Below are 20,528 nucleotides of genomic sequence, written 5' to 3' on the forward strand. Positions count from 1 at the left end.
CTCTAGCTCTGGGAAATCACCGGGCAGGTATTGTTAATTACCGGGGAGCGAGGCGATAGTGATGGAGTGAAAAGTCGGGGCACCAATGACGTTCTGGGGCAGCTAGCAGGGGGCTGAAACGATAGACAAATTTAATTGATGTCTGCAGCGCGACTTGCGATATGTCAGCTATCTATTTAATGCTTCGATTTTAATTCTGTGCCACTTCCTGTCACTTCGCCATAATTACCCAAAGGGGCAGCCAGCACCGGCGCTACTCCAGGCCCCAAAAGCGAAAGAGGGAGGGGAGTGCACTAATATATATGTATGGCTCTGTTGGGCATTTCTTTTATGGGAAATTATTGCTATTTTTAATGCAAATGCGCTAATTACAAACACTGATAAGGCAGGCGGGACTTGGGGGCTCGGCCGGTGCATTAATTAGGAATTCCAGCGATCGCTGGCCAAAAGCTCAGTGCTGGCGGTTTAGCTTTTGGCCAGCTTTTTATTTTGATTTTAAAAAGGTATTTCGATTAAAGTTAAAAATTAAACTAATATTAAGGAAAGTAATTCGAAATGTTTAAATTCTTTTAAAAACTTATGATCGCAGCTTTACATTCAGCAGGCATATTACAAAGCTCTGCCCGTGCTCTGCCGCCACACGCACAGTATGCAATTAACCACCCAAAAGAAAGAGAAAATTTCATTATTTTATATCATTTATTTAATAGAATATAATATTTTGAATTATTTTGCTAATTTTCCTTTTATTTCATTTATTAGCCAGCTAGCCTTTTGGCTTGACCAACTGGCATCTCTGCAGGAGCATCCCCAGGTCCCCCGTCCAGTGGTCCTTGGGTCCAGTATCGAGTGTCCAGCGGCGCCTTTGGCCAAATGCGAAACGCCCGCGGCACAATGCTCTGTGACAAAGTGGCACGCTTCCGCAAAGTGTCTCCAAAGTGGATCGAGCTCAGTCGAGTTCTCCGCGCAACTTGCCTCAAAAATGCATGGTGGCAGCGGAGTGGAGTGGAGTGGAGTGGCGAGAAAAGGAAAAAACCGAAAAGAAATTAAATTGATCTAGTTTCTTTATGGCCAGGAAAGCTTCTGTGCATCGTGGAGCCAGTGCTGCATAGAGCTCTTTGGACTCTTCTCTGGGCTCTTGCGGAAGAGAAGACAACGACCGATGACAACGGCGACGATGAAATATGTGGCCATAGATACGCAAACCGGGGAATTCTTTGGGGCAAGGTAGCCAGGCGGCTACCTGGGCTTCTCACATGGTGATGGCCTAGCCGCCAGTGGCCGGTGCCCTTAGCGAGCGGCTGCTAATGCATCGGCAGCACCCATGATGAATTAGTTTTGATTAGGCCAGATGCAGATGCAGTGTGTCTGAGCCACAGTGCCTGTGCCCCTGGGAGTCTCCTGGCTCTGCCAACTTTCGCTGATCTGAGCACAATATATCAGGGCTTTTCAATTAGTCAAATGTCGCAGACATTGCGATATGGCCGGGCTTATTAATAGCACTACGCTACTGACCACTGAGGTCCCGAACCCGGGGTTGGCATATCATTACGGGCACGCCCTGTGATCAAGAGTCTGGGAATGCGGCTTCTCCAGAGGTATTAGAAGTTAAGGTTGCAGTACTTTTATTGAGCTAATGTAATAACAAATGTTAGAAGATTGTATTTGAGTAATGTAACATCAAGAAAAGACATCATAAGCATTCGTTTTAGTTGAATAAAAGTTTAGTTTTTATTAAAACCCAACTATAAGCGGTATATTTTCAACTTTAAAATATTTAGAAATATAAAAAAGATAATATCTATTCCATATTACAGAGCCTTAGGTAGGTATGGATGATATCTAAGATGTAGGATTGTTCAATATATTTCGGAGTCACCCGTAGCAATTATAATATATATAATTATAACATATATTTATAGAAAATTACAGAGCCAGGACCCCACCCCAGTTCCAAATCTCCAGGAGACTGGCCGTCTGCCATTCCTAAACTTCAGCTCCGAACCGATCAGTGTGTCAGGAGCTCGTGTCGAGGCTCGTGTGTTGCATGCGGCATGCAAAGTTGAACTTGGCTTAACTGCTGGCAATTCTATTTATTTACGAAATAAATCACTAACGGCAACTCATTAGCAGTTAAGCAAAGATATTAAGCCGAGGCAACATGGAGATTGCCTGCATGACATTCCTCCGGTCCTTGTTTCGTTGTGGTTTTCTAAAATAAAAGTCCGGTTTGCGATAGTTTGCGGCCGGTTGTTGTCGCTCTTTCGGCTGAGTGACTGTCCAGCGACACCTCGCCGGCAGATATAGCTGGTCCACATCCAGCTGCCACATCCTCATCCACCTCCGAATCGCCTGACTCGCCGTGCCGATATCTTCTTTATGCCGGGCCAGCGATAAGCCGCATTGGTGTCCATATATTGAAGCTACCGAATGGCCAGGATGAAATGTGGCAGCTTATCAAATCGGAATCAATTTGGCGCATATCGGGCATGCCATCTAAACACCTAAACATGTCAAATAGGCGCACTTAAGACGACAACTACACATGTGTGTGCCTCCCCAGACTGCCGACAGTTCATCACCTGTCCAAGGATTCGATGCTGCCCAAGAACTGGACTCCAGAATGGGGATTACTGCCGGCTGCCGCGGCTATTCATGTATATATATATTCGGAATAATTTTGTTTGCGCCTGTCATAAGCCAAAACCGGGGCCGGGTAACTACTGGCCATTGGTAGCCACAGCTCGCGGCTCAAATTGTACCGCAAGCCCACAAATCACCTGGCGAATCTCCAGCTCCAGCACCGAGCCCCATCTCCTCCGGATCCCCTGCTCTCCTCCTCGCCAGATGAGGCTGCTCTCGTTCGATGATGATTGCTGCGCAGACAAGAATTTCTAGTTTCGGTCAGGAAGGCAGAAAGCCGCCGCAGAACCTTAACTGTGGCAGTCGAGAGGCCGAAGACGTGGAAGCCGCGGCCGTGAAAGCATTTTGCATTTCCATGCCCTGGTCGAGAGGGGACTCCGAATTTACTGATCATTTTGTGAGGCATTCATTATCATCTTTGAAGTTTCTTGTAAAGAAATACTAAAAACCCATCAGAATTTGTATAAGATATGCATCATCTCAAAGATACTTTCGAGTCTATGATAATTCCATTTTTGTATCATCTAGATATTAGGATATAATATTTAAATTGTCATATCATGATTTGAAAAAAGTAAATAATGTAGAATATTCTGGTAAGTACCTTAATAAAATAGTAAAATGTTATAAAAAAAGAAAGGAATTCCATGCATTTAAAGATACCATAATCACAGAAACTTAGGGCGCTACACTTTTAATTTATCACTTTTAGCGAAACTATAATTTTGTTCGGAAGCTGATTTTAAATGAATTAGAGAACAGAACTTGTTGTAATACGATACACATGTTAGGTCTATAAAATACATTAAAAAAACACCAACAAAAATTGAAGAAGTTGATAAACGACTTTTAAATATTTGGGATAGATTGTGAATAAATACTTAAATTTAAATATAAACTTGTTTACGTCAATTCTTAACTTTAAATTAAAATAGTTTAAAATATTTTAAAAATTCTATTGCTGTTTGATAAAAATGTATAGTATTTGTTATTTTCCCTCCTTGTAAGAGCGTCTTTGCTTCTTCGAACTGAATTTGGCTTTCCTTTTTGCATTTTTACGAGAGAATTGCGCTCATAACTTTTGCCGCTTCCCCGACATTGGCTGCTCGTCTTTGGCAGCCAGGAGAACTGAAGAATTCCAGGCCCGACATGCGCCTGTCGCTGCTGGCAGCCCAGCCGGCCTGCTCCGCCGCTGATCGGTGGCAACAGGTGAGTGGAGGAGGACCAGGACCAGGTCCACGAGGAGGCTCAGCACCACCAGCCTCCCATAGGCAGAGCTTGCTGGTCAGTCGACTTTGCCTGGTGGCTGCAATCGCTTTGGAGTTTGGAACATTTCATTAGTTTTGAGTGCTGGCATATATCGTCCGTGTCGTCGTCTTCTGGCCCGCTTCGGCTATTATTTTCAATTTTATTGCGCTTTTTATTGGGGCTGCATTTCGCTATATATGGCCACGATATGGCTTATTGAAACGAATGCCTAACTAATTTATATGACCAGAACGGAATCCATTCGCCGAACGTGCCAGATGATAAAGCTAAAGTAAAACACTGGGCCTGGTTTAATTTTAAATTTTGTTTCTTTAATTTCCTCAAAAAGTGTTCTCGCCAAATTTGCATATTTTTCTTGTGTTTAATATATAATTCGAATATTGTAGGTTTACTTTGACATAAAATATCAACTTATGCTTAGGGATATAGGTATATTAGGTGATGAATTTATAGGAAAGAACTGATATAGTTGGCAAGATGGGGCTTCCCATTTTGTTTTGTTTTTTTTTTCTGGATGATAGAACCGATTCGATAGACGACTTAACGATCTAAACACAAAGACAGTCTTGGAAATTAGAGTTTACGAATTGAGAGTCTCTTAGTGTATATTCATTTAGATGGTAATTAAGTACTCAAAGTGCACACAAAAAACATTAAGAAACACTTACATGCCTATGTATTTAACGCACAAACAAATTATATTTGAACTGCAATGCGAAATCTACAAAAACCATTTCCAAGCTTCACCATTTGAGCACTAAATGTTTTTGAATCTGTTTGCTTAGCTACGAATAATTGTTGTCTAGCTAAGAATGCATCAATAAAACACATTTATCCAAGTGAATTTCACGTTCATGTAATTTATATATGGAAGAAAAACTGTCCATAAGCAACTTGAGTTATAAACACGTCTACATATGTACACAGTAAATACACCTAGGGATATATTCTGCATAAGCTTTGCCCATTTGGATAGATGACTGAATAATATTATTAGTAAGTATCAACACTGAACCATGCATCGAATGAACAATATGAATCACAACGTTTAAAATGTCAAAATCGATCCTTTAAATATAACTATTTTTCTCTGTGTTTTATAAGCTTCATTATTTTCTTGATGGCACATAAGTTTCACACATTCATTTGTATTTTGGATACTTTGTGACTTATTCACTTACTCTGAACATTACGCTAGGCTAAGAAATGACAAACTTTCAATACAAATATATAGATTAATATTATGCTCCTCTGGGAAGGGTGTGTGTTTTATTTCCTTTTCATTTTTGGCACTGCCCTTTACCTACTATATCTTCTATCTATTGTAAGATTTTACCTCTAATTTGTGTCTGATTTTAGCGGCTATGCAAAATATATGTGTGTTCACCATTATTTTTGCTATAAAATAGATCCGAATTTAAAACATTCTCAAACCATTCGTTACGTTCGTATTTCAGCTATCGTTGCTCTCTACAAATATCTATGTATACATCAACAAATATATTTGTCGAGTGGCACAAGAGTTCCATTAGGTTTCTGTTTTTCGTGTTTTCCCTACACTTTCTACTTCGATTCAAGTTCGTTAGGCTGTAGTTTTTGAGGCGCCAGACTCATTCAGAATAAGCTGAACATCGAATATCTTATTAAATGTATTCTTATTCCTATTTATAGGTATACTGCGTGATTCATAGCCATACGAAAATATATATAGCCATGGAAAAGGTTGTGGGAAAGGTTCGAACAAGGACTGAAAGCGTTTCTTGTACTGAAGGATACTCAATATTTCTATTGTCTAACACCTACGAAACTCTGTACTTTTTCTTCGGTCCTTATTGCCAGATACTGCGAACCAAAACCATCTATATATTTAGCATGCACCATTATTTTTTCTTTTCTTTAAGGTATTTCAAAATGAAAAAACGAAAAGAAATAAATACAAAATAATATATGTTTTTTAAAAAATTGTTATATATTTTCAAAGGTAAAGTAAACTAATAATATAAAAATTAATCAAACTTAATATAAACCCTAATAACATAAGAAGAAATTGTTTTCTACAGTAGAGTGAACATCTATAATTATTTAAAGTATAATATAATAAAATTTAATTTTCATCTGCCATTTTGATTTCGAATCAATTAAGGAAGTACACTGGGGCATTTTTCAAATTTAAGTTTTCGATTTGTTAAACAAGTTTCTCTTCGTTTACAATCAGCACACGAAAGTTGCATTATTCGATTTAAAAGTAATTTTTGTTTTCAACTTATGCAATTTATAATGCTTAGAGGAAAAAATGATATGCTAAGATTTGTGTGTTCAATTGTGTATTCTGTAGGTTAAAACCTAAATCTAAACCTTTAAGACAATAAGTTAATAATTATAGTATATATATAATTACTTTAAAATGCAATAAATTAGTGTTGGTTTGTGTGTGGTTTGTGTTAGCATTTTTAAAAAATGAACATTAGCTAGGCAAAGGCGAAAGGATTATAATTTTTAAAATTATTTCTGGTTATTTGCAGTTATGTAAATGTAAATGTAAGGAAATTAAAATTAATAATTATTACACATGAGATCACAGTATTAGAGACATAAGTTAAATATTTTTCCCATTTTCAATTACATCGAATATAATTAGTAATCGTCAATTTGCTTTAGTTAGGCTTTGTATTGGTTAGTAACTCTGTTTCGCGCTGCTCGACCCTCCTATCCTGACCATTGTGTGATATTATCTAGGCTAACTGTAGCATATTGTATTGTTCATTACGATTTAATGTCTTGCATAGATTTTGCTGATAGCACAACCCCGATTTTACGACTACTACAACTCAGTATACATTAAGTGATTATTCAGCATCAGCGATTGATTCCACTGGAACGGGAACGGGATCGCCCGGGACTTAGGCCATCTTCTCCAGGACGTGGCTGTCCTTGTAGAAGAAGGGCTGGCTGGAATCCTGGCCGAACCACACGTAGTTCGACTGCCTGGGACTGGTGAGCGGCGACAGGGTTCCGTAGTCCGATGTGAGCTCGAAGGGAAAGGCGTTCTCGTCGAGATCCAGGGCCAGGGCCAGACTAACCTTGTGCCGGGGAGTCTTGGCCTTCTCGCCGCTGGATTCCGAGTTCTGTAGTCTCTACATGCTCGCGCTCGAGGTGACTATGGCCAGGTCGGCGGAGTGCAGCAGGTGGTGTTGCTGGTACTGCTGGTGCTGCTGCAGGCTCAGGTGATGTTGCTCCTGTTGCTGCTGCTGTAGTTGCTGTTGCTGCTGCTGTTGTTGCTGCTGCTGCTGCTGTTGCTGCTGCTCGCCACGCACCTTCTCCTTCTTGATGCGCTGCTTCAGGTGCACCTTGGCATGTCGCTTCTTCTCATCGGAGCGCGCAAACTTCCTGCCACAAATGTCGCAGCTGAAGGGCTTCTCTCCGGTGTGGGTGCGAATGTGGGTGGTGAGGTGGTCGCTGCGGCTGAAGCTGCGCATGCAGATGCGGCACTGGAAGGGCTTCTGCCCCGTGTGGATGCGTATATGGCGGGTGAGCTCGTCGGAGCGGGAGAACCTGCGATCGCAGTTCTCCACCGGACAGGCGTACGGTCGCTCATGCACGGGCGTCTTGCTGGGGCGATTGGGATACTTGCGCGGCTTGACGGGCACCAGTTTCAAGGGCACACTGCTCTGCTGGTAGACCTGGGAGAGGATCTCGTGTCCCTTGCTGGTCGAAGGACTGTACTCGGCCAGTTGCACTGCTGCTGCTGCTGCAGCGGCGGCCGCAGCCGCAGCCGACGAGCTGCCGCCGGAACCAGCGGAATAGCCCGTGCCGTTCGAGCTGGGCTGCATGTCCGGATAGCTCTCCTGCTTGGGTATCAGAACGCCCAGGGCGGCATTGCTGGAACTGGCGGATGAAGTGGGTCCTGGCAGCACCAAGGTCTGCTGCTGTTGCTGCTGCTGTTGCACCTGTTGCTGCACTTGCTGCTGCACCTGCTGCTGGGCATAGTCCGCCGGGGAGTCCAGCCACTGGTACTTTGGCTGCGATCGCACATACTGCTGCTGCAACTGCTGCTCGTGGCTGGTGTGGAGGTCAGCCAGGCCGGCGAATCCGGAGGTGGCTCCGGCGTATGTTGGCGGTGGTTGCTTCAGCAAGAGGGGTGTGCAATCCATGGTGAGGCCGAGTAACTCAGCATGTTGTGCCGCCGCTGCTGCTGCAGCTCTGCCATCGTCGTAGGGCGAAGGAGCCGCTCCTGTCGCCTGCTGTTGCTGCTGCTGTTGTTGCTGCTGCTGCTGTTGCTGCTGCTGCTGTTGCATGGTGGCATAGTGAGCGGGCAGGCTGAACAGGGGTGGCTGGAACATGGTCTTGTCCGGACTGGGTAGACCCCAACTGTTGCCCAAACTGTTCGAGGGCGGTGACATTGGCCCGGCCAGAACGCCCAGTTGCGGGGAGGGAAGTTGCTGCTGGTGCTGATGTTGCTGCTGCTGCTGTTGCTGCTGGGCCGCTGCTGCGGCGGCTGCTGCTGCATTCATTGCGTTGCCTGTGGTGGTGAAAATGCCACGATATGAGATTTTGCTAGCCTGTTGTTGGATGGCATGTTGCTGATAGTGTTGTTGGTGTTGTTGTTGTTGCTGCTGCTGGTGTTGCAATTGCTGTTGTTGGTGTAGCGGCTGTTGGTGTTGCTGCTGTTGTTGTTGTTGTTGCTGTTGTTGTTGGAGTTGTAGCTGACTGTGATGGTGGTGGTGGTGATGATGATGATGGTGATGATTTGGCAATTGTTGTTGTTGGTGTAATATTTGGTGTTGTTGGTATTGATGTTGCGGGGAGCTCATGTGTTGTTGTTGCTGCTGCTGGTGTTGTTGGTGACTGTGGTGGCAATTGCTGTTGTTGCTGGTCGTGTTGTTGTTGTTGTTGTGATGCAGCTGTTGTTGTTGCTGTTGGTGTGATTGTGTGTGGTTGCCCGGCGAGCCAACGCATTCAGTGTTGTTGTTGTTGTTGTTGATGCTTTCGCTGGTTGTCTGTTTGGTTGTTGTTGTAGTTGTTGATGATGATGTGGTGTTGTTGTTGTTGTGTTGTGGGTACATATTACAACTATTATTACTTGATTCTTCCTTGACAATGGCCAAAGCTGGCGGAGTGCTGCGTTCCTCTTTCAACGGACTGCAATGCGACAGCACGGGACTGGCCACAGATATCACCTGGGGTTCCAAGGAGAGGTCCTCGGATTCGATGGAACCTGGAATTGAAAGACGATGGATATTTTGTTAATTTACGAATTACAAGTGAATATAACTTTATAACTATAAATAAAAAGTAATCATTAATATAAGCAATTACATAGAAAAATGTGTTTGTCTAAAATTCCATTTGTGTGGCTCAACAATAAAATATATTTGTCTTTTTCCAATGAATCTGTACTTATAATAACAATAATTTCGTTTTGTGATTTCAAGGAAATTTAAAAGAGAAATAAAGCAGGAAGATGAGTTCTCTTGGGAGTGTTTGCCACACTGGGTAATATATTTTGGTTGTATAGTCAAGTAAATCATTGCCCTGAATGTCTTGATTGCTGGTGCTGGTAGAGTGGCTGCTGGTGCTGCTGATGTTGCTGTTGCAACGATATCAATCACAGTTCGCTTGAACGGCATTGGCACTGTGGCACTGGGCTGCTGCAGCTGGGCGCGCTTTGATTTCGCGGAAATCGAACGACACGGGAGGTCGGAATCATCGCTCATCGTGCCAGCAGGCCAAGACCAGAAGTGCAGAAGCTGCCGGCGGCAGAAGACCAGCAGGGATTGGGGACTTGGGGGGCTTGGGGGACTTGGGGGCCAGGCAAAAGTGTCGGCGAGAAGACTAATTACGCGGCTACCAGGCCGAGGGAATCTTCTCCAGCGCTCTTATTCTTTTTCCCTTCTGTTTTTTTCTGTACTGCTCACGATTGTCGTCATTAATGCCGCCCGGACTTGAGCTTTAGCCTGGATATTGATTGAGTTGCAATGCGCCTAATGTGCTGCGACATCAATCTGGTTTTGGCGGGGAGCGAGGGCAGTCATGCGCTGGGATTCATAGAAATATACGCGATAGCGTTTCTATTGTTCAAACACACATATATTTGCAAGCCCCATTAATGCTGTCAGGGCAAATTATGTCCCTCTCCTACCCCCCCAAAAAAGAAATAGAAAAAGTACGACAACAAATTATGTTTCATTTCTGACAGACGCACTCTAGTCTGGCCAATATGGAGCCTTTCGGCCCGGCCATCCTCTTTTTGGCCAACCAACTCGTCCGAGCCCTCGAATGCGAGTTGTTCGCCCGCTTGCCAAGTTTGGCGATTAAAAGCCGCTCCATCATTGTCATGCAAATTGTTTTAATGGATTTTCATTTGAAAATTGCCCATGTCTATGATTTTAGCCGTTCTTTCTCTTTCGCCTTTGGCCAAAAAGTCCAAGCTGCGTGGGCAGTGGCCAGAATTTATGAGTGACATTTTGTTGGCTTCTGGCTAACAATATATGTGGCTGAAACATATTTTAGCCCAGCTATACGTTAGTATATTCTTTTTATGCATTTTCAATGGATCTCTGCTCGCACTCTCGCGCTCGAAAATGTTTTAATTCTTCGGGGTAAAGAGAGCAATTAAACTCAATTGTTTTTGATAGCAGCAGCAAATCTAGTATACTTTGTTTGCTTTGCCTTAATTCAATTAGAAATGCAGCTCCATATGTCTGTAGATATATATGCCCAAGTCCGATATGGTGTTTTTTTGCTGCCTTTCTGTGGGTCCGCGTATCTTGAGACAGTTGCCAGTGAGAAAATTGCGCTCGAAACATTGACACTGAACGGAAATGTTTAATACATGCGCCGTTGTTGTTGCCTCCAGATTAATTAAGCGACGTTGTTGCCTTTTTGTATTTATTATTTCTATTATGCACTCTTAGAAATATGAGAACGCTGCGCGTCGTGAGTGTGGCAAAATTCAATTCTATTTGACATTAATGAAAAGTGAGCGCAAAAATAAAAATACAATTTTTTATGACATAAATTTTATGAAGTCTATAAGGTGATTTAGCCATTGGGATGTCAGCGTTTTTATTAATTTATATTTATGTGACCAAAGACGAAAAGTGGGTATACATAATATATAATAAAAACTCTTGAATGGAGGCCGCCCCATAAAGGCCCCATAACTTAATAATACATTCAAAACGAAATTATTAAGACACAGACAGACGAGAAATCACAAAGTAAATAAGAGAAAAAACAAGATCAACAAATCAGTGGACGTGCAAATACAGAAAAAATTGGTACTTGAGCGTTTTCGAATGTTTGCTTTTGATTTTGAACTTGTTATTCGGGCCGGGCCCAGGGAGAAAAGGTTGCTGCAAGGGAAGTCCGGTGAAAGACAAAGCCGAGTTATGTGTGTTCGCTGGAGTGGCAGTGGCGCAGAAGTAAGTCAAGATATGGCCCAGCATAACGACAGTCTTCTGCGCTCTCCGCTGAGGCTGATTTATGTTGAGACTTAAGACTGACAACGGATTAGTTGCGGACTCCATACGCCATACTCCACGCTCCATGCGGACCGTGCAACTGGCATTGCTTGCCACCGGTGCAGCATGTGGCAGCTGCAAGCTGCATCCATTAGCAGCAGATAAAGAAACCTCACGGCCCGAGTTTCTCCCGGCCGCTGGCAAAACTCTATAAATGTTTGCCGAGGCTTTTGTGCCCACGATTTATAGGGTGTATTATAATATTGAACTATCGCGGCAGGAATGCATATACTTTCGCCTCATTTTAAGTTATATTGATTTGGGGATCGCAGTATTTTTAAGGAGATTTGAAAGCAAATATATTCTCTATCCTTTGGTTTATAATGTACCTATGATTTTGTTTAAAAAGGAGTTTATTTAATAATCTAAGATATATATTTTAAATAAAATTTTAAATCTTTAAGATAAATAACCTTTTTTGAAAAAAGCGAAATTATTCTGTAAGATCTTCTAAAGATCAACTAATCACTTATACATTTCTAATGAAAATGTAACATCGCTTGTAATATTTGATTCATTATCATTTCATAAAATGTATAATATTTAATTTTAACTAATTTTATTTGTTATTAAAATAAAATAAATATATATTTATTTTTTAATTTGTTGTTAGATGAACTTACCAGTAATGGGCGGCGGTTCCACCACGGTGGTGGGCCCGAAGAACGAGGGTATGTCGCTGGACGTGGTCACCGGCGTGTTGAGGTCGCCCGGCAGCGCCTCGATCAGCTGCTTGTGGGCCTCCACCTGCTCGACGGCCGAGGAGGCGGGACTGTGCTGGCCACTGGTGTTCAGCAGGCTGAGATGGGAGGCCGAGCTGCGGCCGCTGCTGGCGGTGGCGCTGGGCTGAACGGCCACGTGGCCCGGACTGCCGCCCTGGGTGGGCGTGGCCGTCTGGTTGCGGGCACGGAGCACCGAGTTGTTGACGGATGCGGAAGCAGATGCGGCTGCGGCTGCTGCGGCGGCAGCGGCTGCCGAGGCGGTGGTGTAGTGCAGCAGCGAGGAGGAGGACGACGAGGAGGCGGCGGAGGAGTTGAGGGAGCCGCTGCTGGTGCTGGCGCCGCCGTGGTTGCCACCGAACTGGGCGGGACTCAGGTAGGTGGCCGTCGAGGGACTGCCGCCGCTGCTCTGGGCCGCCGTGCTCGTCTTGAACAGACAGGTGTCGAAGCTCAGCACATTGAAGTGGGCGGCCGCGGCCGTCTCGGTGAGCAGGAATGCGTGATGCGTTGGCGCCACCAGGGTTTCAAGCCCTTCCATGATCATGGCCGCTGATGGAGTTCCAGGGGCTACGCCGCCTGCAAAAAATAGATGGAAAATAGGTTATAACTTGGGAAACACGGATCAACAAATGTTATAAACAGATCATGGTTAAGTGATCTTACAAAAGATTGGAAAACGTAAAGAAAATTTTGAGATTTTAAGAACATTTTTAGATTTAGTTCAACCATAAGATCATATCCTCGAAATATTTCAGTATTTTTCCAAGTCTTACTCTTATAATTCTCAAGTCATTTTTCCGTAGAAAATGATACTTCGTATTTTATGGTAAATTGAAGAGGAAATGTCAAGTGTAATCACAGTTGGTAACCGCAGACGCAGCCCAAACTCATGCAAAACCATAATGCGAATGCTGCGCACTTTGGCTTTCAATTGATTTGCCACGACAGCTGTTCGATTGCATAACCAGCCATGGCAATCCATCGATGGGTGAGTGAGTGCTTTGGGGTCATCAAGTGGTGAAATTACTTAACAATTTAATTTGCCACCGAGCCGCCGTCTGCGGAAACTGTCGCAGACTTTCGCCTCCTGCGCCCACGATCGCAGGCAATTAAATTAAGATCGATTAAGCACTTGGCCCGAGCCCTGAGAAGTAGAACTGGCCTCTTTCCCATGGAAGTGCAAGTGTGGCCCAGGTTTGGGGAAGTGGGTCAGGCGGTGACCTTACGCAATCGCCACCGCCGCAAACTTATGCAAGTCTCTCAATTAGAGCCTGTCCGGCTAATTTTTCTAAACAAATGTCCCATAAACTTGGCTTATTATTTATTTTGTAGTTTCTGCAGTTTCGCCTGTATGTTTATCACGGATAAACTAACCGAAATTGCCGATTGCCATCTGCAACGAGTTTCGGCACTGGGTCTGGGTCTTCCCCCACCACACTCATTCGATCTGCTCGATGTGGCGTCATCCACAAGCTCTCGAGTGTTGTTTTATTTTATTATTATTTTTTCAGTTTTTCCTGTGCTTTTTTTTCTCTGTGGCGAAGGCTTGACCGCGTTGATTTGCATTACAAGTGCACTTGTGTTGACAGGCAGCTATGCGCCAAAATAACTACCGTGCCACGGCGTATCCGACATCTTACCGAGAGGCATCCACAGCTCGCCGCTTTTGGCACTTTTGCTTTTTTATTTACATTTGATTTCACGCATAATTTCCATGGCAAAGTGCACTCGACGCGACGTTCGGCGAGTGAAATTACATTCAAAACTGTGGGCCCGCCGACTGAATCGTAGATTCATGCTCGGTTTCAGATTCAGATACGGCGATACACACACAGCATGTATCTCCACGCTTAGCTGTGTGCTGGGCCAGCGCGTGCTGTGCCTGTGCCTGGGCCTTTTGTGTTTCGTTCATTCATAAAATTATGCGCCCGAGTCAATAATTTTTACAGTCGATCAAAGATTTGTATCTTTTTCTGCTCTTGCCCCATGAATCATCCACGGGCGGCCGAAATGTGTGTATAAAATCCAATAGCTCGGATCGAAGCTCTCAGAGTCTGAAAACTGGTTGCAGAGCATCGGAGCCACTTCCACCGCCTTGGACTTCTTGGCCCGGTCTTTGTCTTCCCCTGTGGTTCTTAATAACTTGGCTAACAATTGACACTCCCTTAAAAAAAAGAAAAAATCAAGAAAAGCAAACAACGGCCGGCCAAAGCTGTTGCTTATCTACAGTGGCAACTGGCTAAGAAGATTACTGCTGCTTAAAGAAAAGCTTGGTAGGAAACATTACCAATAGCAACTACAATCTTAATAAAAATCTCCAATGACTTATATGTTTCTTTAAAGGCTTTTCCACTCTACGTCCACCTTAGCCAATCGCCACTGTTCCGCGTGTGTATATTGTAAATCTTGTCTCCGGTTCGGATCCCCTGACTTCTTTCACTCTGCATATTTTTGCATAGCATTTTTCCTGATTTTGTTTTTAGTGTAGTAGGACAGACAACACACGTCAAGATCTCTTTGCCATGAATGAATATTGGCAGTGGCTGTGCGCCAGAGTGAGATGGATATCCGAAAGATACATTTAACGGCTCGCTGCGGCAGAGGTAAGGCGGAGAGAAAAAAGCGTCGAGCATGAAAAAATTGTTATGTTGATATTATTTTAATTAAGTTTTGCCAAACCGGTTGCAGCTGTCGCGGCTCTAGCCATTCCCATACATAGTTCCTCTTGGGGTTCTATGTGCTCTTTTATCTTTTCTTATTTTTTTGTATCTCGCCCCAGTCGAGAGTGTTAACAATTCGATAGATGGGCGCCAATTTGTTTGCTTTGGCAAATGAGGAGGGGATGCGGATGGCCAGGCCATGGTAGGCTGACCCCCAGACCCTGGGTTTTGACCATTTGTTTTCATTGGCAGCATTGTGAAGACCTCATTGAGGATTAAATGTTGAGACGTGCTAAGCGACCTTTGGCTACTTAACGGCTCCAAAAATAAACTACAAGTTTGTTGTCTTGGGGGATCTTGTGCAATACTATCCGGTGCTCAAGTATCGCCGGATTTGCATTCCCAACCTTGGCATCTCAATTAATAATAACAATAATAATTCGGGTTTCTTTTTGGTTTTGTTATCTTTGGTTATTAATATGAAAAGAAATTGGAGAAACGTTTAAAGGAGAAGGGATGGCGATCATTAGTCAAGTGTGTGCGAGTGTGCGAGGAGTAAAAGTATCTTGCAGATACATAGATAGAAAACATGCAAGTTGCATGCGACACGGAGCCAAAACGAAACGATGATGGAATGGCCGGGCGGCAACAAAGTCCATCATTCACACAGCGGGAGCAGTGGGAACCCCACCCATCCATATCCCCAACCATGTCCACAGCCCCATCCTCCATCAGCCTCCCTTCACCAGGAGTGTCCAACAAGTTAACATGGACAACATGAAAATGTATCTTTTGCCGCCGTCTTTTGCATGCGTAACACTTTGTCACACTTTTCATGCCAACAGCTCTGGTTGCCTGTTTTTCCCTCCTCATGAGAACAATTAATGAAAATAAACAGCCGCGGGCCAGACAACAACAACACCGCACCACACCACACCGAATATGTATATTTTTATAAAGATTTTTTTTTGTTTTGTTCGAAATCATTTTAGTGGGCACTTAAATGAAAATTTTCTTGTTTGACTTGGCAGACAAAAGCACATAACAGAAAAAAAACTCCCGACGGCAACTTCATGCTTTTGGCCACTTAAAATGGTAGATCCCCTGGATGGGGGCTATGTCAAAGTGCCATTTGGCAACTGCGGCAAGTGTTAAACGAACTCTACGACCCCGCAACGCATGTCGGCACCTTTTGTTTTGATCTCATAATTAATTTCCCAAATACGAAAATTGACGAAAAGTGATGGAAAAGCTTTAAAAACTGATAAATGATCCTTGGCTTTTCCACACGGCGCGTTTTCGTTATGGGAGGTTGCATGTAAATCATTTTGCTAATTGTTTTTCCATTTCGTATGCACTGCGGCTGTGGCACTAAAAAGCGCCACTAGGAAGTGCATTAGCGGGAAAAGTTGTTGGGCGTTTCGGGGGCGGACCTCTGGGGATATGGGTTTATGTAAATTTCGGGGAATGCAGACGGACCAAAAAAATGTGCCATCAAATTGTAAACATCTGAGCTGAGCAGATTGCTATTTTAATTGAGCGCTAAGTGTATGACAATAATTTAATTACAAAAAGTGCAAATGGCTAATGCAGATACAGATAGACTGCTGCTTGGGGCTACATAAATTCGGGAATACATAGTTGCAGTCGTAAATTTTGCCGCTTGGCTGTGCCTGCTCACAGGTGCTATCTAAATAACGTGCAGAAATTTTTATTATGCGTTAAATGAATTTTTATATCTTTCAACTAAATCTGGGAGAAGAAAATAAACCGACTGGGCGAGAGGGGAGGCAAGGGTTGAGGATTTTTCTTTATATTTTTGGTACTATTATTGCAACAAGTTTGTAGTTCAAAGAAAAATAAAATCAACGAACTAGCATATTTTTAACAATGGGAATCTAATAAGAATTTTATTAAAACGAAATCTTTGAGTAAATTTATTTATAGATATTCTTTACAATATTTAAAATTTATTTCAACGAACACTGGACAACAATTCAACACCTTTTTAAAATTAATTTAAAAGACAGCTTAGTTCACAATAAAATGCCAATAAGAATTGTGAAAATTTTTTTTTTTCTCTAAGTTTCCAAATCGACGCGACACACATAAATCAGCTTCCGAATTTATGTTCTCTTAGCGTTTTTATAAATTAAATTTGTTGGCCCATAATTCAGGCAAGTTCACAACCTACATATGTCATCCTAACCCAAAATTGAATAAAAGTAAGTATGGGATACATTTTATAATACATCAGTCTAGAGAGAACACATCACGAAATCAGTTTCACTGCTAAACAAACACCCACCTGGATCGCAATGGCACTTGCAGAAGAATTCAAAGGGTTTTCCTTTGGCTTTTTTTTTGAGAAGCCTTCTCGGCTTTTCGTCGCTCTAAGACGGTCTAAAGAATTTTCACTGTCAGCTGCACGAGAGTCTCGTTCGTTCGCACTGCGGGGCAAAAATCAATAAAGCACTGCTCGTGTAATCATCTTATGGGGCTGTGGGCTTTTTTCATTCATGCCGTCGCCAAGTGCCCAAGTATCCTTTCACTTTTACTCGAGTTTTAGTTAATTAATGGAGCATTTCTTATTAGTATTTGTTTTTATTGGCACTGCTCTTTCTGTGTATCACTGCACAAAACGATTTGTTATTTTCTTGTATTATTTTTTTAGAATTTCCCAATAGATATCAACCGTTTGAATATCTATATAAATGTTTGGCTTTGGACTTGCTTGCTTGATTTCTTGCTAGCTTGCTTGCTTGCTTTTTAGTTTCTTCTATTCCAACCGTCGCGTTTGCTTGTCCGAACACAACTGAGGCACGAGATGCGCCCTCTTTCGGTTTTTATGAATGAAACTCAACATCGCGGCCCGCTCACACACACCGCTGCACCGGGTAGTGCCCCTGTTTGGGCGCCAGTTCACTATATGCGTGCCCCTTGGTCGGGCGGCACGCGCCTCAGAGTGTCGAGTTCGAAAAAGCCGCTCTCTGGCGGGGAAATTGTGGCGCTCACCGACGTCACATGCCTCTAGCACGGCCATGTGTGTGTGTGCTTGGCACAGCCGGCCGGTTTTGGGGCCTGATGTCGATCCAATCGTAGGTCCCGTTGCCTCCTACGCTGCAGCCATTTTCATCGCGCACGCGCACTCCAGCCAATCAACAGTTTGCCAGGCCTTTCCGCTGTGGTGAGTTTCGCTGCCTCTCTCTCTCTCTCCCTCTCCCTCTCTCAAATTCGAACTCGACTTCTCTCCCGTCTCGCTTGAGGTAAAAATAATACAACAGGTACTACGAAGCCATAGACCCCCCACCCCCCAAAAAAGTATCTCGGTATCCATCGATTTGGTACGCTTGTGTGAGACTTTTAGCGGCTGGCAAATGTTATGATTTCCCGAAATACGTCATCAGTGTGCGCGAAAATTGCGGCCCATTAGCCATTGAAATTTTCGCATCGACGTAAACACTCTGAGATACCATCCGAATTGTTTGCATGAGCCGGCCGCCAAAAATGTACCAATTTCTAAACAAATGATTCACTTGACCATTTATGGACAGTTTGCCGGGGCTATGTCTGGGCATTGTATCTGCGAGATACTTTTTCCGGTAGCCAGCAAAGGTCAGGGAGCAAATTGTTTGATAAATAGTTGGGTAAATGTTTTGGCAAGTGTCTGAAATACTTCACAGCTGAGGTGTTTCTATTGAGGGAATTGTTTGGGCAATTCCCGGGTAATTGGGGCAGTTTTATTAAGTTAGGCTAGTCAGTTTGGACAATTGAGTCTTTGAAAAGCTTTTTGCATATAGAAAAGGTCAGGAACGTAGGTTTCCCATGGAATCCGAAACAAAGTTTCAGGCACTTAATGAAAAGCAGTTCATTTATATGCATAATTGGAATGGGTAAGGAAGGGCACGACCATAAGTTCTGGTGAATGATTTTCGTGTGAAACGTAAAATATTAAAGAGTTTTTAGGATGATTGATTTATTTGACTGCTTGACTGAACTTATAAAAGGCTATTAAAAAGCTACTTGGTAAAAGTATTATACATATAATATTTAAATCACTAAACTTAAACATTTTTTCGAAATTTTAAATATTCTTTTGGTAATATTCGCACTGCTTCCGTGTTTTGCTGTTCTGACTCTGTCTGTTTTCCGAAATTCCATTGACAGCCTTTGGAATTTCGGTTCATATGTTTATCATTCGTTCACATTGTAAATGAAACAACAGTTTTCATGTGCTAAGGACAAGGTTGTACGTCAGATGTGCAATGTGCAGAGGAATTTATACCGCACTGTTTTTACGGGGAAACATAAACAAAATTGCAGCCAGAAATATTACGGAAATTTAATTACATTGATGCTGGGATAGGAAACCACAATGCTCACTCAATGCCTTGGGTTTCATAATAAGAAAAGGGTTTCGGTAAGTTAAGCCAACCTCAGGTGATAAAATTACAAACACATCCCCAAACCAGACACCTTTTCGTGTGTTGATTGGAGCACACGCCATGACCTAAAAATAAACACCTGGGGAAGTGTTTTTCTTTTCGTTTTTTGCCGGCAAAAAGTTCAGCACCAGACAACAACAGAGTACGTCAGATATCTGGCAGATACACAAGGGATACGGCCACAGATACAGATGCAGATACTTGCGCCCCCACCCAAAAATAGAACTTTGCCTCATTTGTGAAAGTTTTGCCAAACAAAATAAATACAAATCGCATACGCTCCCGATTATTTTTAACCTTCACATAATGCTGACCGATCGAGGATTGTAAGAGATGGGAACTGTGTGGATATGGTTAAAATAGGGCGATGGAAAGGGACCGAAAGTGGGGGCCGTCGGCCACCTGTAGGCCAACGTACTTGTGCGATTTTCATCAAGTCAGTAGCGAAGAAAATGAAAACTCATTACGCTAAATATAGGACAATCTATTCAGAAATTTTCTATAATATTCAACGTAAATTTCTAGTGACGCTGTTTTCGGGAATTGTTATTATTGTGTTGTTTTGCTTTGCGTTTGGGGGAAAAGCGCGAGAGGTGCTTTGGTGCCCAGCCCCTGACAAAACACCCACGAAAATAGTTTGCACAATCTAAAAATACACTTTTGTGGCCATTGTAAATTATTGGCTGCCTGCTGGCTGCCAGTTTGATTTTGATTGCCGTTCATCCAAAGATGGACATGCTTGGCACTCGAATGTGAGTGGCGTTCTTCGGTTTTAAGACCAGCTGAGCTGCCAGGTGATGACTGGTAGCAGCTCCGCTGCACCTTTTCCTCAATTTGGTAGCTCACTGGCTCAAGCATCAGCACTCCCAGGACAGGTCGGGTCTCCAATAAAGCTGCCTGGCACAGACAAACAAATAAATTTGCTTACACTCATTGTTGGCTTTTTTTGGTTTTAACAAACTAATTAATGTTTTTCGGAGTTCGGCGTTGAGGTAGGCCTCTGGGTAACATGGGTAATATAATGTTTTGCTGGTATTTAATGTCAAATGGTAAGTTGTTGATGCAATTCTAGCTAAAAAAGAGATATTTTGAAGAAGAAAATGATAGAAATTAATCAGAAGCATTAAATTATATTAGTATACAAAAGACTTTTCTAAGATCTTTTATTTATTTATATATTTTTTTGAAATTAAGAAACCCGAATTTTCTAAAGTTATGGTATTGCTGGCTTCAAAATCAGCTTGATCGGGTAATTTATTCACCCTTTTT

At 42.9% G+C, this 20,528-nt stretch overlaps 1 protein-coding gene across 2 annotated transcripts in view; it reads right to left on the reverse strand.

Moving 5' to 3' along the window:
• Window positions 1–5,858: 5,858 nt before the first annotated feature.
• Window positions 5,859–20,528, reverse strand: part of LOC108024793 (AF4/FMR2 family member lilli) — a 42,142-nt gene continuing 27,472 nt past the window's right edge. The window contains exons 3-5 of one of the 2 annotated variants that reach the window (XM_050888765.1): window positions 12,059–12,730; window positions 8,993–9,127; window positions 5,859–8,431 (exon numbers count right to left, since the gene is read on the reverse strand). In XM_050888765.1, the coding sequence (XP_050744722.1) occupies window positions 7,047–8,431; window positions 8,993–9,127; window positions 12,059–12,730 (2,192 nt within the window). In that variant the 3' untranslated portion in view covers window positions 5,859–7,046. Of the gene's footprint in view, window positions 9,128–12,058; window positions 12,731–17,122; window positions 17,616–20,528 lie in introns of those variants that run through there. The other variant, XM_017094924.2, reaches the window with a different exon arrangement.

This window comes from Drosophila biarmipes, chromosome 3R (assembly GCF_025231255.1).
Source record: "Drosophila biarmipes strain raj3 chromosome 3R, RU_DBia_V1.1, whole genome shotgun sequence".
In the NCBI taxonomy this organism is placed as follows: domain Eukaryota; kingdom Metazoa; phylum Arthropoda; class Insecta; order Diptera; family Drosophilidae; genus Drosophila; species Drosophila biarmipes.